Source organism: Pinus tabuliformis, chromosome 7 (assembly GCF_031772625.1).
Source record: "Pinus tabuliformis cultivar Carrire ecotype Pingquan chromosome 7, CPIR1, whole genome shotgun sequence".
NCBI lineage: Eukaryota > Viridiplantae > Streptophyta > Pinopsida > Pinales > Pinaceae > Pinus > Pinus tabuliformis.
Window position 1 is genome coordinate 45022589 of NC_142293.1, and position 25374 is coordinate 45047962.

The window sequence follows — 25374 nt, forward strand, 5'->3', positions numbered from 1 at the left end:
TGTGGAGCCCGATTATCTTCTTTATCCAAAGGTATCACCGCATTCGACCTGAGTTCGTAATGGGGTGGCAACGCCGCCCATTTTTGCGCGCCACCAGGTAGGTCCAGGGGGGTGACAACGTTTCTTTAGATGCCCCCTGCATGTGGGGGATCGAGGGCAGTGCCCCAAAGCTAAAAATAGATGTAAAATTTCCCGGTAAAATGTTGTAATTTCATAGTGAATCTGGGATGTTCATTAGGCGGAGATCTAACATTAGAAGTTATGTTAAATTTAGGGTTTTCAACCCTATAAGGCAACCCCTCGCTATATATTAGGGAATTGTATTGCGTCTATGTATATCTGTATTCTAAGTGAGAAAAGAGAGAGGATATTAAGCGAGAGAGAAGAGGGAATTACAGCGGATCTGATGTACGTTGTATCTCTTCAGTTTATTGGATAATATAAAAGGAAGGATTCGCTGTTTCTCTGTGGACGTAGCCCAAATTATGTGAACCAGATATGTCTGTGTCTATCTTATTTTATGTGTTTTTTGTGTTTTTATTTCTGCAATATATTTTATGTGTTCCATTTCTCTTTAATATATAATTTTCTAACAACTGGTATCAGAGACAAAGGTCTATCTGGCTAATAAACTTGTAGGAGAGAAGGGTTCCTGGTCTGAGTGGGAGAAATGGCAGAAGATGGTAGGTTTAGGGTCAAAAAATTTAACTGCCAAAACTACTAGCTGTGGAAGATGCAGATGGAAGATTATTTGTACCAGAAAGATCTGTACCAACCATTGAGCAGAAAGGCAAAGTAGTCAATGAGTATGAAAGACATAGAATGGGATATTCTCGACAAAAAGGCACTTGGAATAATATGGTTGTGTGTAGCAGTGTCGGTGGTGTTTAATATTTCAAAGGAAATAACAACAGAGGGTTTAATGTTGGCATTGGCCAAAATATATGAAAAACCCTCAACCTCAAATAAGGCATTTCTTATGAAGCGTTCATTTAATATGAAAATTTCAGAAGGTGGATCTCTTGTTGATCATTTAAATGAATTTAATATAGTTACCAGCCAGTTAACTTATGTAGGGGTAGCTTTTGATGTTGAAGTTAGGGCTCTGTTATTTCTGTGCTCATTGCCAGAAAGTTGGAATGGTTTAGTTATGGCCATTGGTAACTCTATTTGTAGATCTAGTACTTTAAGTTTCATGATGTTGTCGATGCAATCCTTAGTGAGGAAATGCGACAGAAAAGCTCGGGTGAGACATCAGGGAAGAAAAATGGAAGGAGGAAAGAGCCAAGGATATCGCAATAATTCAAGGAAAGGTAGATCCATGTCCAGATCGAGGATAGTGTATTGGAAATGCAAGAAGAAAGGAAACCTGAAGAAAGACTGCAAGTCTTGGACAGGTAAAGAAGGAGACGCGCAAAAAGAAAACAATCATGAAGCGAATATGATAGGCGACGTGTTGCAAGATGCTTTGATTCTTTCATTAGAAAATATTATTGATGCCTAAGTGGTATATTCAGGGGCCTCATTCCATGCCACACCTGACAGGAAACATTTTCATGATTATGTTCAAGGATATTTTGGATAGGTTCGATTGGGTGATGATAAACCCTATAAAATCATTGGAATGTGTACAATTTTGATAGAACAACATAATGGAAATCAATGGCTATTGAAGGAGGTAAGGCATGTTCCAGATCTGAAGAAAAATCTACTTTCAACAAGGAAATTGGGAGGTGAAGGCTGTGTAACTACTTTCACAGGTAAAACCTGGAAGGTCACTAAAGGAGCCCTGGTAATAGCAAAATAGCAAAAGGAGAAAAGGTTGGTAAGTTGTATCTATGCAATGGTATTTCTAATTTTGTTGATGCTTTAACCTCTACAGGAGACAATACGACATTGTGGCATCATAGGCTCAGGCACATGAGTGAGAGGGGGACATAAATTCTTCACTCATGAAATTTGTTGCCAGGTTTGAAGCATGTTGATTTAAAATTCTATGAGAATTGTGTTTATGGAAAACAGAAGAGAGTCAGATTCCTCAGAGTCGAGAAAGAAAAGAAGAGAAAAAAATTAGAGCTTGTGCATATAAATGTAACGGGACCTACCCAGGTATCATCTCTCAATGGCCCTCATTATTATTGTACTTTTATTGATGATGCAACTAGAAAAACCTAGATTTATCGTATTCGAAATAAATCTGATGTATTTGATACTTTCAAGAAATGGAAAGCTTTGGTTGAAAATGAGACAGGAAAAAGGTTGAAGTGTCTCATATCAGACGATGGAGGTGAATATTGCATCAAAGAGTTTGATAGGAATTGTTCAGAGAATGGAATTCACAAAGAAAAGGCAGTTCCAGGAACACCACAAGAAAATGGTGTGTTAGAAATGATGAACGATACAATCATGGAGCGTGCAAGGTGCATGAGATTGCATGCAGGATTGCCTTTACAATATTGGGAAGATGTTATAGATACTATTGTTTATCTAATAAACAAAGGGCCTTCAAGTTCCTTGGATGGTGGTATTCCAGAGGAGGCATGGACAAGTAGAAAGGTAAACTACTTATTTTTAAAGAATTTTCTTGTGAAGATTTTTTCCACATTAATAAAGAAAATAGAAAAAATCTTGATGCAAAATCAAAGAAATGTACCTTTATTAGATATGGTGTTAATGATTTTGGTTATCGCTTTTATGATTATGAAAAACACAAAATCATTATGAGCAGAGATGTCATATTCAATGAAAAGGTTTTGTATAATGATCAGATGGAGGAAAAGAAACGGGAAAAAGAAAATAGAGAATACACGGTTCTTGATGACATCATAGAAAAAGTGAAGGTGCCTAAAAATCATAATGATCAGCAACCAGAACAACAACAACAACCACAACAGCAACAGGCACCTCAAACACCTGAAACTGGTGTTAGAAGATCTACTAGGATAAGTAGACCCCCTAAACGATACTCTCCTTAATTATATTATGTATTGCTGATTGATTCTAGTGAACCATAATGTTATGAAGAAGCAGTGTAGGTAGAAACTAGGAAGAAGTGGGAGCAAGCCATGAAAGAAGAAATGGACTCCTTAGCACATAACCAGACTTGGGACTTAGTCAAATTGCTTGCAGATAAAACAACATTGCAGAATAAATGGGTTTAGAGGTTGAAGGAAGAAGATGGAGGTAGAAAAAGGTATAAAGCTAGACCTATTTTGAAGGGGTTTGCACATAAAAAGGGTATAGACTTTGATGAGATATTTTCTCCTGTTTTTAAAATGACTTCAATTAAAACTATTTTAAGTCTAGTAGCAACTAAAGATTTGCATCTTAACAATTAGATGTAAAGAAAACCATTCTCCATGGGGATTTGGAGGAGGATATATATATGCAGCAGCCACAAGGATATGAGGTAAAAGGGAAGGATAAACTAGTGTGTAGGTTGAAGAAGAGCTTGTATGGAATAGAAAAGGCTCCAAGGTAGTGGTATCTAAAATTTGATAGTTTTATGTTTTAACAAGGTTATACTAGATGTCACTCTAATCATTGTGTTTATCTCGAAAGGAAAAATGATGGCAGCCATATTATATTGTTATTGTATGTAGATGACATGCTTGTTGCAGGTTCTAACATGAAGGAAATAAATGTGCTCAAAAGAAAATTGGCAAACTCATTTGCAATGAAGGATTTGGGTGCTACAAAACAAATCCTTGGTATGAGAATAACTAGAGATAGGAAGAATCGCAGATTAATATTGTCTCACAGTGAGTACATAGAAAAGGTGTTGAAAAGATTTAATATGCAGAATGCAAAACCAGTTAGTATACCTTTGGCTAGCCATTCCAAATTATGTAAGGAGGTGTGTCCACGACTCAGGAAGAAATGACTTATATGTCTAAAGTTTCATATGCATCAGCGGTTGGAAGCTTAATGTATGCAATGGTCTGCATAAGGCCTGATATTGCACATGCAGTGGGATTTGTGAGCAGGTACATGAAAAATTGAAGAAAAGAACATTGGATGGCGGTGAAGTGGATTCTCAGGTATTTGAGAGGTACCACAATTCAATCATTATGCTTTGGTGGTTCAAACATTGCACTACAAGGATATGTTGATGTAGATATTGCAGGTGATAGAGATAACAGGAGGAGCACAATAGGCTATGTGTTTACTGTAGGTGGAAAAGTTTTTAGTTGGGTTTCAAAACTACAAAGTGTTGTTGCACTCTCAACAATGGAAGTAGAGTATGTTGGTGCTATAGAGGATAGGAAAGAAATGATTTGGTTACAAAGGTTTCTGGATGAATTGGGTGAGAAGCAGGCACTGGGCAGGTTATACAGTGATAGCCAGAGTGCCATACATCTTGCAAAGAACTCTGCATTTCATTACAAGACAAAACATATACATCTCAAGTATCATTTCATATGGTCAGTGTTGGAAGATGGACAGTTGAAGCTGGAAAAGATACACACTAGCCAGATTCCTGCAGATATGTTAACAAAAGTTGTAACTAGGGAGAAACTTAGATTATGCTCGTTTTCAATTCATCTTCAAGTATGATGATGAAGATGAGAAACAGCCAGGTCCAAAGTGCAGTCACTATCCTGCAAATGAAGTAGCGGTCGAGTTACTACAATCAGTCTCCAAGTGGGAGATTGTTGGGTGTGGAGGTTGATTATCTTCTTTATCAAAAGTTTTCATCGTATTGGACCCCGATTCAGAATGAGACGCATTTTTGCGCACTGCTAGGGGGGTCCAAGCGGGGCAATGATGCTTCTTTAGACTCCCCCCCCCGTAAGGGATCAGGGATGGTACTCCGAAGCTAAAAATAGATGTAAAATTTCCTTGTAAAATGTTGTAATTTCGGAAGTCAATCTAGGTCATTCATTAGACGGAGATCTGAGGGTAGAAGTTATGTTTAATTTAGGTTTTATTATGCTAGAAGGCAACCCCTCACTATATATGAGGGAGTTGTATTGTGTCTATGTATATCTATATTCTGAGTGAGAAAGAGAGAGGAGATCGAGCGAGAGAGAAGAGGGAATTATAGCGGACATGTTGTAGGTTGTATCTCTTCAGTTTGCTGGATAATATAATGATCCTAATGGATCCTAGAAAACCCTCTAAGTCTTCAAAATCAAAACAATCACAAAAGGATGAACTTTTCAAAAAGTCGGAAAACACTATCGGCAGCCAAAAACATGAAGAAATAGTGGAAAAACATAGTATCAGTAGTTTAACACTACTTTGCATGACTGTTGTCGGATCTGGCCAACAAACGGTCCAGATCCGATCGGCATATCACAAATCGATGGAGCCCATCGAGAGGCTATCGGAGACTACCGCTTAAAAAAATGCGACGGTGATTAGCACAGTCAACGGGGACCGTCGACCAAGCACGTAGATCAACAGCCTGGGTCGACTCACGATATCGTGTCGAAAAAACACATGGCAGTGCTTACCAATGACCCAGGGCTCATGCGATATGTGATTGTGACAAGTTGCATCGCAAAGTCGCATCGAAGCTACACAAAAGAGCAAGGCCATGTACATATATGTGATGCGATAAGCTAGACCCGACAAGACTACAGGCGATATTGGATATATTTTAAGATCCGTAAGAAAGGGCTTTTTCTATGTAAAGTTGTGTTTTCGTAAATAAACCAAAACCAAGGGAAACGCAATTTGGGTGATGGTGCCAGAGCCTAAAGGGCTTATTAATGCTGTTACATACGATTTCAAGTCCAATATAAGCGGGATTTCATATTTTAATGTATTTTTAAATACAAAGGGAAATCACGATATAGGTAGTATTTTGGGAGGACCAAAGGCGGTAATTGGTTTGGGTCGGGCTCCGCCCGAGCCCATATGCTACCTGCCACGTATCCAGGCTAAGGAAAAATAAAACCAAATCCACGTACGAAAGGGCTTCCCGAAATGAACCATGATTGTTGGATCTCGATCTCCTGGATCAATAGTGGAGATTGATGTTGATATACAGGCGGATCCGATAGGAGTTATTTGGCAGAATTTCATAGTTTTGAATGTATTTCTCTGTGTAAACAAAGAATGATTATTTCGAGGATTTCAAAGGCCCAATGACCCATTCTGTTACAGAACAGGTGGCTACCATCCCTGGAAGCGTTTAGCAATGATTGCTAATGCTCAGAGGGGGATCTGAGCAGATAGAGGTCAGGAAGCCAGAGAGCCCGAGAAGGTGGAAGGAACAGATAGCGCCGATTGGCTTTAAAGCCACAGATTGACAAAAACAGGGCAAGCAGTGCTAAGACAGAGAGTCAGTTAGGAGAGTCTGTGTACTCAAAAGAGATTTGGGGGATCCAGGTAAAGCCTTATTATTTTGTATCTATTGTGTGAGGCTCAATTTGAGCTCACTGTTGTAAAACTCTGGTTCTGAAGACTTAATAGAGAGGCCACCACTAAAGGCTAGACCAGGAGACGTAGCCCAGGAGTTTTGGGTGAACTCCATATTAAACTTGCTATGTTTATGTGTGTTGTCTATTATGTTTATTTGACTGCTTCATTGTCTATTTATTTCGCAATCTTATCAATCCATTGCACAAAGTAACATAGGCATATCCATGCACATGAGTCTGTAATACCTTAATAATTGTCTAAGATCTCATTATCAGATCAAGTGGTATCAGAGCTTTAGGTTTGCTAAGGTTAGACAAGCTTGTGCTGGATTGTTGAATGCTAACTAGGACAAAGCTCAAATTAGGAGAAGGAGAACTGGTTGAGACTAACCCAGAAATAGGAAGAGTCTATCCTAGGAGGAAAATGGCAGAAGAAATTCCCTTAGAATCAGACTCTCAGTTCATGGACAGTTTCATGACCATGAGAGCCATGGTAGAAGATATGTATTGAGAATTTAAGAAAGGTCAAGGTGAAGATATTTCAACCTCCAAACAAGACAAAGGAACAGAGAAACCTCTTCTAGATGGCCATTCTGAAGGCAAAGGGAAAGGAAAACGGCCTCCTCTATCAACACCTCCTTCTAGCCCTTTGATTAAATTAGATGTAAAATTTGATTTCCCAATATATGATGGAGAATTAAATGCAGAAAAGCTAGATAACTGGATTAGACAAATTGATTTATATTTTAGGGTGTAGAACATTGATTCAGAAAGGAGAAAGATTCAGCTGGCTAGCCTTCGCCTTGGAGGAAGTGCCCTAGTGTGGTGGGAAGGCAGGACCCAAGCTGATTTGAAGAAGCATGGTAAAATTCTTTCTACCTGGATTAAATTTGTTTCCGCCATTAAAAAACAATTTTATCCACTATCTTATGTGTAGCAAGCCATGATGAGTTGGAAAACTCTTCACCAATTAAAGGGGCAAAGTGTACAAAGCTATACTCAGGAATTTAGAAAAAGAGCTTTAATTCTAGGAATTTCTCTAGGCTCACTTGAAACTTTGCTGAATTATATAGGTGGTCTACATAGCTATTTGAGGCACACCATTCTCATGTTTAACCCTATTAGCATAAATGAGGTATCAGTTCAGGCTACACATCTAGATGCTAGAGGCAAGAATGTGAACCCGGATATTAGGGGATCATCAAAACCCACTGCAAGCAAGAACAAGGAAAAGAGGAAGCAGAAATGGAAAGAGAGGAAGGAAAACGTTGTACAGAAAGACAAACCTTCATGCACTCACTACAAGAAGGATGGACATGATGATGAACATTGCTGGTCTTTGCATCCAGAGCTGAAACCCAAGAAGTTCGATATTGAGAAGAAGAAGACTGTTGCTGCTATTCGAAAAGATTTGGGGTCAGACTCAGGTGATGAAACAACAGTCACAACTATAGTTATAAAAGGTAAAAATTTTGAAGCATCTACTAGTAATTCTGCACAATCTAATGATAATGAAGAAAATGAGAGGAAAAGACACAAGCTTTTTCATATTAGAGTTATTTCCAAGCATCAAAAGATTGATACTTTATTTGATAGTGGTTCACAAGTAAACTTGATTTCTGAATCAATTGTAAAGAAGTTGGGACTACTAACCACACATCACAAGAGGCCATATCCATTAGCTTGGGTATGTGATAAAGAAAAGCTCCAAGTGACTAGACAATGTAAACTTAGGTTTGCTTTTGGGTCAACATTTGTAAATGAGGTTGAGTTAGATATAATTCCCTTGGATATATGTAGTATTGTTTAGGAATTCCTTACTTGTATGATAGAAAAGCCATTTTCTATAGAGCCAACAAAAAGTATCAACTCACAAAAAATGGAATAGAATAAATTGTAAGAGCTCATCAGCTCAAAAATAACTACACTCTCATAAACTTAGGGAAAATGAAAAGAATTGTAAATTCATGCAAGCAATTTTTACTAATGGTTGCAAAGGAAAAGACCCCTGATAAAACCAATGCATTTGAAGGTTGTGATGCTAAACAGAAAGCTGATTTAGAAAAAGTTGTTTCAGAATATGATATCCTATTTCAAGAACCTAAAGGTCTACCACCCAAAAGGGAAATTGTATATGATATTCATCTGCAGCAAGATGCTCCACTGCCTAACATCGGAATGTACAGGTTATCCACTTTAGAGAATGTAGAGATCAAGAAGTAGGTACAGGAGATGCTCGAAAAAGGGTTCATAAGACCAAGCACATCACCATGCGGATCTCTGATCGTGTTGGTGAGAAAGAAAGATGGTTCATGGAGGATGTGCATTGATTACAGAGCACTGAATAAAATAACGATCAAGAATCGTTATCCTCTTCGTCGCATAGATGATCTATTAGATCAGTTGAAAGAAGTTGTTTACTTTTCCAAGTTGGACTTGCGTAGTGGCTACCATCAGGTCATAGTAGCAGAATAAGATGCATGGAATACTGCATTCAAAACAAAACAAGGGCTATATTAATGGCTAGTTATGCCTTTCGGCTTAACTAATGCTCCTGCCGCTTTCATGAGAGTTATGTACTCCGACCTTTTATTGATGATTTTGTAATTGTATATTTAGATGACATTCTTGTTTTTAGTAAAACATGGGAATAACATTTGAAGCATGTAAAGTAGACTCTAGATGTTTTGAAAAAAGAAAATCTCTATGTTAAATTATTAAAATGTGAATTTGTCAAAACATATTTAAATTATTTGGGTCATATTGTAGGGGGTGGTGAATTGAAGATAGATCCCTCTAAGGTTGAATTCATTGTGAACTGGCCTAAGCCCAAATTTGCTACAGAAGTTAGGAGCTTCCTAGGAGAATCACAATATTGGAGAAAGTTTATTGCTAACGTTTCCTTGATTGCAGCTCCCTTACATGCTTTAACAGGATTGAACAAGGTGTTTCAGTGGGAAGGAAAACAACAGAAATCCTTCGACACCTTGAAAGAAAAAATTAGTACAACACCAGTACTAGCATTACCAGATCTACAAAGACCATATGAGATTGAAACCGATGCCAGTGACTATGTCATGGGAGTAGTGTTGATGCAACATGGTAAACCCATATCTTATCACTCTGAGACATTTAATTATGTTGTAGTTAATTATCCCACATATGATAAAGAATTGTATGCATTAGTGTAGAGTGTGAAAAAGTGGAAACATTACCTATTGGGAAAAGAAACATTTATACATATTGATCATCAACCACTTCAATATTTTCACTCACAAACTAAGCTGCAGCAATCAAGACACTATAGGTGGATGGGTTTTCTACAACAGTTTCATCTAATCATCAAATATAAGAAAGGCATACACAATAAAGTTGCAGATATGTTGTCTAGACCAATCATAAATGCATCTACTATACTTAAGCATAATTTAGTATTGCATGAAAGCTACATTGAAAAATATGCTTAAGATGTAGATTTTAAAGATGTATATGCAACTTTAAGTCAGGGAAAACAAGTAGAAGAATTGGATTATCATGTTAAGGACCAACTCTTGTATCATTTGGGAAAGTTATGCATTCCTCAAACTAAAAGAGTTAACATAATTTTGGAAGCACATACTTCTCTATTATTAGGTCATTTTGGTCTAATTAAAACAGTTGCATAGCTGCAAAGGTTCTTATATTGGCCAAGAATGCATGAAACAGTTCTAGATATATTAAAGGGTGTACCATGTGTGCTAAAAGCAAGCCCAACAATAGAAAACTAGGCTTGTACACTCCACTTCCAATTCCTTCTCATCCTTGGGAAAATGTTTCCATGGACTTTGTTGGGGGATTGCCAAAGTCTAGAAAAGGTCTTGACTATTTATATGTTATTGTGGATAGGTTCAGCAAAATGTGTATTTTAATACCTTGTAACAAACAGATTATAGAACAAACAGTGAAGTTTTTCTTTCAGCATGTCTGGGTGCATTTTAGGTTACCCACTTCCATAGTATTTGATCGAGATTCCCGATTTGTTGGGAAGTTTTGGTCAAGTCTATGGGAGTTGATGGACACCAGATTGAAGAAGAGCACAACCTTTCATCCACAAACATACGGCCAAAGAGAGGTGGTCGACAGGATAGTGATCCATTTTCTCAGGGGCTATTGCAGCAAGCATCCCAAGCTTTGGGATGAACATTTATGCTATGTGCAACATGCTTACAACCATGCCAAACATTCTTCTACACAAAAATCTCCTTTTGAGACTTGTTTTGGTTTTATATCAAGGTCTCCATTGGATTTTGTCTCCATAGCAGTTGATGGACACAATGGTGTGGACAAAGCAACCAAGTTCATTGAACAGATCCAAGAGATTCACCAGGAAGTGCAGGAACAACTGGAAAAGAGCCAAGCCAAGTACAAGGCAAGGCATGATAAACATCAAACTGAGCATAGCTTCCAAATTGGTGATCAAGTCTAGTTGTACATTAGTAAAGACAGAATGCAAGGTGAAGGAAAGAAGTTGAAGCCAATAAGGTATGGGCCTTTCAAGATACTTGAGAAAATTGGTGAGAATGCTTTTCACCTTGATTTTCCAGCTTACATGCACATCTATTCAGTAGTTAATTCAGAGAACTTGAGACTATTTGAACCTTCATTAATTGAAGATCCCGAAGAGCAAAGTTAGTTTCCTTCTATTGATGATTTTTTTCTAAATATCTTAATGAGTTGCAGGAAGATACAGTTCTAGATAGGAAGGTGAGAACTACGTGTAGAGGGGATGTTGAGTACCTCGGAATTGGACTCAAAGGTTCAAAACCAAGCAGTGTGAGATGGATAGAGATTGGACAGGTGAGGAAGCTGTATCCTCACTTGATTGATGCTTAAAAACCAACTTTTGGTGGTCCAAAATCCTTTTCAGTGGGAAGGCGTGATCCAAATGGATCCTAGAAAACCCTCTAAGTCTTCAAAATCAAAACAATTGCAAAAGGATGAACTTTTCAAAAAGTCAGAAAACACTATTGGCATCCAAAAACATGAAGGAATAGTGGAAAAACAAAGTATCAGTGGTTTAACACTACTTTGGATGAGAGTCGTCGGATATGGTCGATCAATAGTCCAGATCCGATCGGCATATCGTAAATCAGCAGAGGCCATCGGGAGGCTATCGGGGACTGCCACTTAAAACAATGCGACGGTGATTATCACAATCAACAGGGACTATTGATCAAGCGCGCAGATCGACGGCTTGAGTTGATTTGCGATATCGCATTGGAGAAACACATGGGAGTGCTTACCAACGACCAAGGGCTCATGCGATATGCGATTGTGACAAGTCACATCGCAAAGTCGCACCGGAGCTACACAGAGGAGTGGGGCCATGTACATATATGTGATGTCATAAGCTGGACCTAACAAGGCTACAGGCGATATTGGATATATTTTGAGATCCGTAAGAAAGGGTTTTTTCTATGTAAAGTTGTGTTTTCGTAAATAAACGAAAACCAAGGGAAACGCGATTTGGGTGATTATGTTGGACCCGAAAGGGCTTATTAATGCAGTTATATATGATTTCAAGTCCGATATAAGCAGGATTTCATATTTTAATGTATTTTTAAATACAAAGGGAAATCACAATACAGGCAGGATTTCGGGAGGACCAAAGGCGGTAAGTGGTTTGGACCGGACTCCGCCCGAGCCCATATGCTGGCTGCCACATGTCTAGGCTAAGGAGAGAGAAAACCAACCTTATTGGGTGGTTATCCCCCATATGAAAGGGCTGCCCGAAATGAACCACGACCGTTGGATTTGGATCTCCCAAATCAATGGTGGAGATGCGATGTTGATATACAGGTGGATCCAATAGGTGTTATTTGGCGGAATTTCATAGTTTTGAATGTATTTCTCTATGTAAATAGAGAATGGTTATTTTGAGGATTTCAAAGGCCCAATGACCCATTCTGTTACAAAATATGTGGCCACCATCCCTGGAATCATTTAGCAATGATTGTTAATGCTCAGAGGGGGATCTAAGCGGACAGAGGTCAGGAAGCCAGAGAGCCCGAGAAGGTGAAATGAACAGATAGCACCGATTGGCATTAAAGCCACAGATTGATAGAAAATAGGGCAAGCAGTGCTGAGATAGAGATCAAGCAGAGACAAAGAGTTAGTGAGGAGAGTCTGTGTACTCAAAAGAGACTTGGGGGATCCAAGTAAAGCCTTATTGTTTTGTATTTGTTGTGTGAGGCTCAATTTGAGCTCACTGTTGTAAAACTCTGCTTCTGAAGACATAATAGAGAGGCCAAAACTGAAGGCTAGACCAGGAGATGTAGCCCAGGAGTTTTGGGTGAACTCCATATTAAACTTGATGTGTTTATGTGTGTTGTCTATTATGTTTCTTTAACTGCTTCATTGTCTATTTATTTCACAATCTTATCGATCCATCGCACAAAGTAACATAGGCATATCCATGCACATGAGTCTTTAATACCTTAATAATCATCTAAGATCTCATTATCAGATCATAGAAAAGGAAGGAATGGTTGTTTCTCCATGGACGTAGCCCAAATTGGGTGAACCATGTACATCTATGTCTCTCTTGGTTTATGTGTTTTCTGTGTTTATATTTCTACAATATATTTTATGTGTTCCATTTCTCTGTAATATATAATTTTCTAACAACTAGTATCAGAGCCGAAGCTCTATTTTGCTGATAAATGCGCAGGAGAAAAGGGTTCCTCGTTCAAGTGGGAGCAATGGTGGAAGATGGTAGGTTTAGGTTCGAAATATTTAACGGCCAAAACTACTAGTTGTGGAAGATGTAGATGGAAGAATATTTTTACCAGAAATATCTGTACCAAGAATTGAGCAGAAAGGAAAAAAAGTTGAGGAGTAGGAGAGACACGGAATGGTATATTCTTGATAGAAAGGCACTTGAAACAATATGGTTGTGCCTACCGACATCGGTAGCGTTTAATATTTCAAAGGAAATGACAACAGAGGGTTTAATTTCCGCATTAGCCAAAATATATGAAAAACCCTCTACCTCAAATAAGGTATTTCCTATGAAGCATTTATCTAATATGAAAATGTCAGAAGGTGGATCTATTGTTGATCATTTAAATTAATTTAATACAGTTACCAGTCAATTAAGTTCTGTAGGGGTAACTTTTTATGATGAAGTTAGGGCTCTGTTATTTCTGTGCTCATTGCCAGAAAGTTGGGATGGTTTAGTTATGGCTGTTAGTAACTCTATCTCTTGATCTAGTACTTTAAAGTTTGATGATGTTTTCAGTGCAATCCTTAGTGAGGAAATGCGATGGAAAAGCTCCGGTGAGACATCAGGTAATGCTTTGACTGCAGAGACCAGGGTAAGAAAAATGGAAAGAGGAAAGAGCCTAGGATATCACAATAAGTCAAGGAAAGGTAGATCCAAGTCCAGATCAGGGATATTGTGCTAGAAATGCGGGAAGAAAGCACACCAGAAGAAAGACTCCAAGTCTCAGAAGGGAAAAGAAGGAGACGAGCAATAATAAAACAATCATGAATTGAATGTGACAGGTCATGTGTTGCAAGATGCTTTGATTCTTTCATTAGAAAATATTATTGATGACTAGGTGGTAGATTCAGGGGCCTCATTCCATGCCACACCTGATAGGAAACACTTTCATGATTATGTCCAAGGATATTTTGGAGAGGTTCGATTAGGCAATGATAAACCCTGTAAAATCATTGGAATGGGTACAATAGTTTGTATAGTTTGGAATATATATAATTGGATTAAAATGTTGTATATTTAAGTGTATATTCATATATATACATATAATTTAATGTATTGTTATGAAAGGTGTATTGTTTATTAATTTGTTGAAATAGTTAATTGTAACTAATTTTGAAGTAGTTTGATAATTAATCACGTTATTATAATTAGTAAAATTGGTTGGAAAACATGAAATTAATATTACGGTATTTTAACAAACCAATTAATTTTGATGTAGTTTAACCATTTTATGAAATTGGAGTTGATTTCAAAAACAATAGCTTGAGATATGTGATGTTTTGTTCAGCAAATCAAAGAGACTATAGTCATCTTCAACAACACTTGCACCACATAAGATAGATTAACAAGTTAATTGACATAAACACACCGCTAGTTTATACCACCCACTCATATTTCCTAACTTGCTCCTCTACTCCTCACGTTCTATAACCAAGGCACACACAAAACATCTGCAAAATGCACTAAATTGCATCCCACTACCTAAAATCTAATGAGCATGTTAAGGTTTCCATGCTTGTTGAGGATGAGTATCAAAATCACCATTATAACAAATGTTAGTTACAATATTATGTTGAGGATGACCACTAAATTCAAATAGGTGCAGTTGCTCTATCGTTACTCGAATTTTTCTGTGGTTTCCCCTTGGACCAACATGGAGAGGGGCCCCTCATCATTCTACAGTTGTTGTCCCTCTATAGGAGCCACATTGCGCCTTGTATACTCACCCTTTTCGACATGCTCTCGACCAATGCTTCTAAACTTGTGTGTGTGTTTTATTGGGTTTTTTTCACATCCTCCAAGTCATCATTATTGTTGAAAGAATCTCCTCTATTCTTAGATTTATTCTTCTTCTCTGTCTCTAAATCATGAATATTTTGCTTTCCTCGAAGGCATCATACATCAAACAAAAGATCTATGGAGTTGAAATCAATGGTTACCTATCTCAGGTGCAGTAAGTGGTGGCGATGGCGGAACGGAGTTAGGGTTTACAGATCTCGAAATTTGCAGACCTTGGGTTTGACCTGGAGAGGAACAGGATCAGAGTAGCAGAACTTCTCAGGAGGGGTCAGAGCCTGACCCAGCAGATGGTCAACGAGGGGTCCATAGGGACCCCTACATTCAGACAAATAATCATGCAAAAACAAATATCACATGAAGGTGTGCAGATCATAGGGTATGAAAGGTCACAGGAAAAGGAGGGAACCAGTAAGGGAAGGAGACAAGATGCGAACAGGACGAAAGACAGCACTCAAAAACTTAAAGGAAAGGAGAGCGAAGGCAGAGCAAACAGCAGGAGCAAAGAGAAAACAGTAAAGGCGCATACTACTCAGGAGAACAAACAAGAAGAGGGGCAAAAAGATGGAGACGAAGAAGCCCTGGAAAGAGAGAAAGAGGAGAAAGGGGACAAACCAAACAATCTCAATGACAAAAAAAGTCGGGGACCATGCAATCCTAAAACAGCAGAAGCCCTAAGTGTGGTGATCGCATACCTTTAAATTCAAGCCTACAGAGAACACATGACTGAACATGCAGTGATCTGCAAGTTCATGGGACTCTAGCCAACGGAGAGAGCACTGTGTCAATGGATCAAGCAACAATGGAAACCCAAAGGTGATGTTAGACTGCACTTAGGGGCCAAAGGTTTTTTCGCTGTTTTTTTTCGAATCTAGAAGATAAGGATAGAATATTTGATGGGGGACCTTACTTCTTTGCTTCATCAAGTCTCTATATGAGACCTTGGAAGCCTAACTTCGTGGCAGATAAAGAAACCTTTAAGCAGGTGCCAGTCTGGATTCGCCTATTCTCCCTTCCAATAGACTATTGGGGCTACTCAGCTCTAAAACAGATAGGTGACAAGCTAGGAACGTTCATCAAAGCCTCAAAAGCCACTCTGCAAAGAAGATATACGTCCTGCGCATGAATCTGTGTGGAGTTGGATGTGTCAGGGGCTTTGCATGAAGGATTGTGGTTGGAATACAGGGATGAGGACTATTTCCAAGCTATTGACTATGAGCAAATTCCATTTCGTTGTAGGAAGTGTCATGAGCATGGACATATAATAAGAGAATGTCCATTAAACAGATTAGTGGAAGAACTTAAGGGAGACCAGGCAGAAAAGAATAGGGATACCTTCATAAGACCAAGAGCAAGATAGAGAGCAAACAGGAAATGACCAATCAAAACAGGCGCAACATAAGGTAATACCAGTAATGCTTTTGAGGTTTTGGAGACTGAAACTGAGTCAGAGGACCAGAATAAGGAACAAAATACCTCTGAAGCAAACAAGAATACAACAGAGTATGCAACCAAAGCAGTGGAGGAAAAAATTCAAAACATCATAGAACAGACTCAGGAAGTAACATAAGGGACAGATGAAGATGCAGAAATGCTGATAAGTGACATAGGAAGTGAGGATATGGAGCTCAATGAGGTTTTAGAGCAGGAAGGAGTTGACCTACAAAACATGGTGGAAAACTGGAAGAAGCAAGGGATGGAAAACATTCTGGAAGAGGAGGTGAGAAGAATTAATGAGCTACTAGTTGCAAGACAGAAAGCAGAGTTGGACAGGCATAACAAGAATCTGGGCGTAGCAAAAGGAATGGGACTACATACAAAAAGCCTACTTCACACTTCAACCAGCTTTAAACAAAGGAAGAAGAGAGGGCGCAAGTCCAACAATGAGACTCTACAGGAGCTGGGAATACTGCTTCTAAACTCGGGTAAGATAAAAGCTCTAGAAGCTTTTTCTCTTATTCACTAATTTTCTCTTTAGTTTTAAATGAAAGTCATCTCTTGGAATGCCAGAGGGCTCAATAGCCAAACTAAACAAAGGCTCCTAAAGAGGAAGGTCCAAAAGGAAAAACCTGATATTGTATTTGTGCAAGAAACCAAATGCGCAAGTAACATTATTGATAATGTAAGCAAAAAGCTAGGTAGACAAATGAAATACATGGAGACTGCTAGTCATGGATGGGAAGGAGGTTTAGTCACCCTGTGGGATCCGCATGTAATCAATATCCTCTCAGCTGAAGCTAGAAGATCCTTTATAGCTCTAGAAGTTCAAGTGATAGGCAACTCAAAAACTTTTCTGTGCACCAACGTTTATGGACCTCAGAAATTAGAAGAGAAATACATTTTTCTTAGAACTCGTTTGAATCTAAAGCTTAGATATCCCAGTGCGAAGGCAATCATAGGAGGAGATTTCAATATGATCACTTCCCTTTTAGAGAAGAAAGGAGGGATCAGGAGACTCAACAAAGATTATGAAGCTTTCTTAGATTTCATCACTTCAGCTAAATTAGTGGATATTCAACCCAAGAGTGGGGCCTCCACTTGGAATAACAGAAGGGGAGGTGAAAGACAAATCACCTCTCGTCTTGATAGATTTCTTATATCTGAAAGCATTCTGTTGGAGGGAGTGGTAGTAGAATCAGACATTCTACCTAGTGGAGGGTCAGACCATTGGCCCATTTCTCTAATTGCTACGATCCAGGGCACTCCTAGAAACAAGCCATTTTGATTTGAGAAGTTTTGGCTCAGTCACCCGGACTTTATTCAACTTGTTGAGAAGTGGTGGCATGAACTGATGGACATAAGAGGCACCAAAATGTACAAATTACAAGGTAGATTGAGATACATTAGAAATAAAATCAAAGCTTGGAATGTAACAGTTTTTAGGAATATATTTAAAGAGAAAGCCAAAATAGAGGAGCAGCTAGAGCAGATTCACAAAGGTTGGATAACGGGAGATAGCAACTTAGACTCTGCAGACCAAGAAAAAAATTTGATGCAACAATGGCAGCTTCACTGCCAACAAGAAGAAACCCTATGGAAGCAAAAGTCCCATATTCAGTGGCTAAAGGAAGGGGAACAGAACACCAAATTCTTTCACAGATCAGCACTAGACTACAGAGGCGCCAATAAAATCCTCAGTCTTAGAAACGATCAAGGAGACGTTCTTCAGAATCATCAAGGAATCTCATCCCTACTTACTACGCATTTTAACAGCATAGCTGAGGAGCCTGAGGTGGACAGAACAGATACAATCGTTTAACTCATTAAATCCATTCCCAAATCAATCACCAATGAGCAAAATCTTGCATTAACTAGGGAAATCTCTATGGAAGAGGTGGAAGAGGCTGTGAAGAGTATGCCGAATGACAAAGCACCTGGGCCTAATGGCTTCACCATCAACTTTTATAAAGCCTGCTGGGAAATTATCAAATCTGAGGTCTGGGAAGTGGTGGAGGACTCTCGACACTCGGCCTCAATTCACAAATCTCTAAATTCAACCTTCCTAGCCCTGATTCCTAAAGAAGAAGAAGCCAAAACCCCAGCTAAGTTTAGGCCCATTGCTTTATGCAATGTCATTTATAAGATTATCTCTAAAGTTATTGCCAATAGATTGAAACCTATTCTTCCGAGCCTCATCTCAGAAGAACAATCAGGGTATGTTGAAGGTAGACAAATTCTGGACAATATTTTACTGGCTCAGGAAATGATTCATACTCTTCAATCCAGGAAAATCGCAGGCATGATGATGCAACTAGACTTATCTAAGGCCTATGATAAGGTAAACTGGAACTACCTTGAAGAAATCTTAGAAGCTTTCGGGTTTGCCAATCAATGGGTTAAATGGATTTTAGCTTTGATTAAATCTACCAAATTTTCTATTCTGGTTAATGGCTCCCCTACCAACCAATTCTCCCCCTCACGAGGAATCAGACAAGGAGACCCTTTATCTCCATTCATTTTTGTTATCTTGATGGAAGGTTTGAGCAGACTCATTCGTAGCGCCAAAGAGGAAGGAAAGATCAGAGGGTTACAGCCCCTACCCCATATTCCAGCGACCACTCACCAACAATTTGTTGATGATACAATGCTACATGGTTCTCCTACAGTCAAAGAAGCCCTGGGCTACAAGAGGATCCTCAATATTTTTAGTGAAGCCTCAGGTATGGAAATTAATCTATCTAAATCTACCATCTTTTTCTTTGATACGCATTTAGTTGTGCAAAAAAATCTGTCTAGCATTCTAGGCTTTCGCAGAGGAAGTTTGCCCTCGAGGTACCTAGGCGCTCCCCTAATAGACAAACCTTGGCAAAAAGTGCATTGGGAGAAGATCCTAGCCAATTTGGAAAAGAGATGTCATCACTGGACCCATAGAACTCTCAATTTTGCAGGGCAGCTAGTGTTAACTAAAGCAGTTCTGCAAGCCATTCCTCAATGCTTGCTCTCCATAATCCCTGCTCCCAAGGGAGTCTTGCAGAAGATGAGGGTGATTCAAAGATCCTTTTTATGGATGGGAAACGCAGAGAAGAAAAAGTGGGCACTAGTGGCATGGAATAAATTGTGCAAACCAAAAAAATTAGGAGGGTTAAACCTGCTAGATCCCTGTACCATCAATAGAGCCTGTGGGGCTAAGATCTGGTGGAAATGGCTGAAGGAGCCCAATCTTCCTTGGGCTAGACATTGGAAGGAAAAATACGCTCCATTGCATAGCACTCAGGACTTAATCAAAATGCAAGAGAATCCAGAAGGATATCCGATCTGGAACCTTGTAAGGAATAATCGAGGTATTATACGGGAGAATAGCTTTTGGGAAATTCGTAATGGGGAAACGGCCTTGTTTTGGGAGGATGCCTAGCAACAACTCCCGAAATTAGAGAGGCCAGAGTTTGCAGATCTGCAGAGAAATTATCAAGGACTGGGGAGAACCACGGTGAATCACTATTTGAATCCTATTAGCAGGGACCTGGAATGGAGAGAATGGACGATCACTGACACAGAAAACCCAATTGAGGCTAACATTGACATCCGGAACCTACAGAATCTATTAAACAAAAGAAGAATAAGGAAAGATGATGACAGAGATCAACTAAGATGGGGAAAGCAAGGAGGGGGCTACTTCACGCTCAAAGAAGCCAGAGAGTGTATCAAAAACTCAGAACCAGTCGAAGAAGTTCAATGGAGCAACCAGGTCTAGGATTCTCTATTCTAGCCGAAAATTAAAATCTTCCTCTGGCTCCTAATGCGCAGGAAAACTCTCACATGGGAGAATCTCCACAAGAAAGGGTTTTTCGGCCCCTCCAGGTGCCCCATGTGCAATAAAGAAGAAGAAACTATGAATCATCTCTTCAACACTTGCGAGTGGGCTAACCACCTGTGGAATTGGGCGGAAAATACTTTGCAGCAAATAGACAGAACCAAAGATTCCATCCAAGAAACCATTGAGAAGTGGCGGGGCAACTTTTCTAGTAATCAGAGGATCAATACCATTTGGAAAATAATGTCGGGGTTCATCACATGGACGATTTGGAAAGAACGGAACAGGAGGGTATTCTTAAATGAAACCAGAGATATATTTCATGCTCTAGAAATTATTACCCAAAATGTAAGACAATTGGTTCTTGTCAAAAGCAAAGTAGACCAAGATAACAAAGTATCAAATCGGGACTTACAAATTTTAAAAGCCTTTAACCTGGATAATGGAATGAATGTGGCTACATCGAATCGCCAACAGGAGATGAGCACCACGTTGAGTATCTGGAAATGACCACCTGTAGGCTTCCTCAAGAAAAATATCAATGGAGCTTTGACAGGTAATCTAGGAATGGCCGGCATCGGGGGCATTATAAGGAATAGCGCAGGAGAAATTCAGCATATCTACAGCAGAGCCTTGGGAGAAGGAACGAACAATGAAATGGAGTTCCCAGCTATGGAACAGGGTCTCAGAATTCTCAGAAACTTACAGGCAGGCGCAGCAATGGTTGAGGGGGACTCTCAGCTCGCGATAACAACGGCTAGAAATATGTATGCGGTAGCCAAAGCTAGTAAGGTCACTCAGCACTGGCGACTGGCTAAAGTTACAGAAAACATAGCTGAACATTTAGGGTGGCTGAAAGGTTTGATTTTTCAGGTTGTTAGATGTAAAGCCAACGTAGTTGCAGACCATCTGGCGAATTATGGTATAGAGAACCCCACTAGCACTTTGGACAGCTCTTGGCAGGACGTCATATGCCCGAAATTAAGAGATAGGTGTACCCTGCTATCGAGGCAGGATTTGATGAATGAAAAATAAGGCCAAAGGTCGGCACTTTAGGCAAGGTTTACGACATGAGTAGGATCATGCGTACAGCAGGTAGATTTAAAGTTTGGTAGAGGAGCGAAGGACAGGTAGTTCAGGAGCATTCATTGCTCGAGTAGGAGGATAACATTCGCATCTGATACATGATCAAAAAGAATGTGCGCCGCCGATGCCCTTATAGTAGACGGTACACTTGGCATGCTTTGGAGGATGGCAAGGAAGGTGACCATAGGGAAAATAATTCGAGCCATAACCGAAATAATACACCACCTCGCAGGAATAATGATGACAAGATCTGCGAGCAATAGGGACTAGATCGACACACAGCCAGTAATCCCCCCAATCGTATCTATTTATTAGTAGCTCATTGTAGAGGTAGAGGCATTGTTTCTTCGATTTGGAGGCTGATACTCTCTTCCTTCGGCCGTAGAACGTTGTGCTTCCTGGCGAGTGTGGTTGAAATCATGGCGAGAGAGGGAAGCCGTAATGCTTCGGCCAACAGAGATTTAAAAAGAGCTCGCGAAGCATATGAGACCCGCATCTCGCAGAAAGAAAAACGAAACGAGGAGCTAGAGGCCATTGCCACAGAGGAGGGGGAAATTTTGAAGGCTCAAGAGCTGGAGAAGGATATTGATTGGATTCAAGACCCTGGTTCGGTTACAACACGTGCAACTCAGTTTGTGAGAACGCAAGCAGAGGTATGGAGAATGAAGATAATGTTGGCCAAAGCTCTAAGTATGCAGGGGAACTATTCTGACCAAGTGTGTCAAGCCCAACAAGCGACTGCATCTGCGTCAGAGGAGCACATTGCAATTCTGGAAAGCTTGGAGTTCAAGATAAGCACACTGGAACAATAGTTTGACAGCATGTCAAAGAAACTCTCAGTTCTAATTAGTCTCTTGAGGCACACTATAGGTCCTGATGCTAGGTATGCTGAGGATAGGAAGGAGAAGCGCACTGGCGATACTCAAAACACTCATCCAGCACCTGCTCAGGCAGGCATAGCTAAGACAATGTCGGCGCGGGATACCTCCAAAAAATATATTGTTCTTGAAATGTAACGGGTCTTGGCTTTCGTTCTTGCAGTTTTCATGAGGTTGGGTCAGTTGTTGTATCTACCTACCCTGGTGGGTTTTCTTGGTTTTGTTATAATTTTTCTCAGGAACTCACAGTTCATGGTCTGTGGCTCTAGTTGTTTAGAGGTCTAGTCTCTTCTGCTTTTGTCAACCCCCTTTTCTCTGCCGCCCTGCGTGGTGAGCCCGGGGTCGTTTGGCTGGTCTTTTTTGGTCATCTCTTGGTGAATGCTTTGTTAAATGGCCGTCTGTTGTCTGCTCGTACAGACCTTTTGTAAAATATGTATTCTTACACTAATATAATACGCTAATTTACACAAAAAAAAATGGTTACCTATCTCAATATGCATTCATAATTTTGTGCAATTGAGTACTTTTCTTAATCCAAAATGCTTCTTTCTCATCCTAGCCTTTAGCCTTCAAATTGATGTGAGCTCCTTGATCCAGTGGCTTCTTCTTTTCTTGCCCCATTAGAGCAACACTCCCTTTGTCATCCATACCACTTGCCTTGCTTTTTCACATATTTCTCCCCATAATGAATAAGTCATAAATGCAAGTTCTTCCTCGAAGTGTAGAAATTCCTTGTAGATTTAAACTGCAAATTGTAATATGATAAAACAATTGAGTTGAATCTACTCTACTTATCAGCAGAAACAATTTAAACAATCACGAAACATGGAAGAGAAAGAATTCAATCAACACATTACACAATAATTATCTAGGGAAAGCCATAGCTAAAAACCCCTGCTATCTGTATATTGCATTAATCAGAAGATATGAGAAGAAAATACAATGCGTGTTCAACCCGAACAATCTTTGCACAAGTACAATCTATCTCACTGCTTCACAAACTAGCTCAAGACAAATCCGCTGCCTACCAAGCTCCTACTTCCTTGCACAATTTCCTAGGGAATTAACGCATATTTAATTGGGAAATTCCTCCTCCATAATTGCGCAATCCATCCATAGGCCTTCCTCTGATTGCATGCACCATCAGTTTAATTTAGATGATTTTACAACTAATAGTACATTGTCCCTAATCTCTAATATCAATTGGGTCTTTCTCTAATTAGACATGCATGAGTTAATTATGAGTGAATCTTCAATTTATTGGTTGCGCAGTGTTGGTTACACCCCACTACTGCAGGTTACACCCCACTATTGGATCTCCCACTAATTCCTCCATTATTTGGAACTAGTTTAACTTAATTTAACTCAGTTAAACTGAATTTAACTTGGTTAAACTGAATTAAATAATTACAAATCAAAATAACTCAACTTGGGCCCCTAAAATTTTGGAACCACTCTACATAACTCTAAATAGACCCCCAACTTGAATTAACAGAGTCAACTAAGTCAAATTAACTTAGTTAACTATTACAAGTTTCTAGGAGAATTAGAATTGCAATTTAATTCCTAATTTAATTGAAGGAAAAATTAAAGTAGGATTTTTCTTGATGTTATTTTGAACATTTCTTGTTGCTATTTTCAACATGAATTTTATATCATGATCTCCAGACAGGTGGTTTCGCCATATACACAAGAGAAACCACAAGTCTTTGGCATCAACATCTCAATGTATCTATAACAAATTCCTAGGCCCTTTTTTCTAGAGAGTTCAAGCCTGTCAGGCTTTGATACCAAATATAAGAAATCGAAATGTGAGATAAATAACAATGCAACAATGATCATAGATAACAACAACAAATCAATCATGGCACATGATTTATCTTAGAAAACCCAATCTGGTAAGCGATCCTTGACTATTCACTTCTTGTCACATTATAATTAAGTAACAAAATCATTTTAAAGGCTTCATTACATGTAGTCCATAAGCACAAAACCACAACCTACTAGACCATGTTCTTATTATCAGTGTCTTTTATCTCTCAAGTAATTTTTATTGTTATGGTGTAGATTTATTTATATAAATATTGATTATTGTTAAATTATTCCATTATATTATATTCATGTAAATATTGTTTTTCTTGCAGACTTTACACACTACTAACTACAAGGATTTCTTTTTAAATTAACAACTTAATACTACCATGATTCCTAACACACAACCACTTTTTTACCTGTTGGTTTTTATCAAACCATTAGTATCCACTTGATAAAATCATTGGCATATATCTAAAATGATCCTCCATTTTCTCTATTAATTGGTTGCAAATATTATCTTAAGTAAATCATAAGAAATAGTAATGAATTGTGTGGCCCTCATAAACCAAGGACTACCACCTGCATTCCTCTCTATGTTGTCCTTTGACATTAGAAACCAATATGATTTCAAATAATTTATCCTCGAGCTTTTTGTTTGATCAATTGCCTATAAATATCCATCATGTGTCCTATTCAAACCTTCCATAGTGTATGATTATAAGTATTTTATGTGTTAGGTTTGTTACCTATAATTATCGATTTATACACTTATGAATAAATACACATGCAATGAATTTTGGTTGTAATGATAAGAATGGTAATAGGCTGAGGTTGCATCTTACTTGTGGCTAAAATATACATTGGATTGATAAACATGGGTTGTTAATAAAGCATTAAGTATTAACATTCAACTATAAATAGTGTTTTCTTACCTGTAACAATGGAAATAACAAAGCTTGTTGTGTCTTATTTCTTACTTGATGGTGTGAGGAGTGTGCAAATGTGTTGGTCATAAGAATGCTACAATTAAATATTTTAATAAATACAATGTAGTATTCATATCATATTGGTAGCTATAATAACAAAGTTTGAGTGCATTTACATTTGTAGTTCGCATTGCAAATAATTAAGCCAAGTATTAAAACCGAAAATGAATATAGATTTTCATTCATGGTAAGGAATTATTATTGACAAAGCTATATCTTAGTTTGATAGTGAATTATAGAGGCATATATCTAATTTTGTAGGGAAGGATCCTTGTTGGTTACATGGATGAGTCATGGGTATACTATTTACAACTCATTTAAAAATTCATAGTTTTGTTATTATATCACTTACATTATAGTTAGGTTCATTATTCATCATCTAATGTCTTCATTTATATGCATATTTGAAGTCTAGTCATCCTTACGT

General features: G+C 38.7%; 2 protein-coding genes across 2 annotated transcripts; both read left to right on the forward strand.

Moving 5' to 3' along the window:
- Positions 1-17086: 17086 nt before the first annotated feature.
- LOC149245149 (uncharacterized) lies at positions 17087-17656 on the forward strand. The gene has a single exon (XM_089437228.1). It carries the CDS (start codon positions 17087-17089, stop codon positions 17654-17656), a length of 570 nt encoding a protein of 189 aa, XP_089293354.1.
- A 3093-nt stretch (positions 17657-20749) lies between these two features.
- Positions 20750-21217, forward strand: LOC149245150 (uncharacterized). Its single transcript, XM_089437239.1, has one exon. The coding sequence runs from the start codon at positions 20750-20752 to the stop codon at positions 21215-21217; it is 468 nt and encodes a 155-aa protein (XP_089293365.1).
- Positions 21218-25374: the final 4157 nt, after the last annotated feature.

Bases quoted from the DNA above. Each gene is read 5' to 3' on its own strand.
- LOC149245150 (XM_089437239.1), top strand. From the start codon at position 20,750: ATGGCCGGCATCGGGGGCATTATAAGGAATAGCGCAGGAGAAATTCAG.
- LOC149245149 (XM_089437228.1), top strand. From the start codon at position 17,087: ATGGAGACTGCTAGTCATGGATGGGAAGGAGGTTTAGTCACCCTGTGG.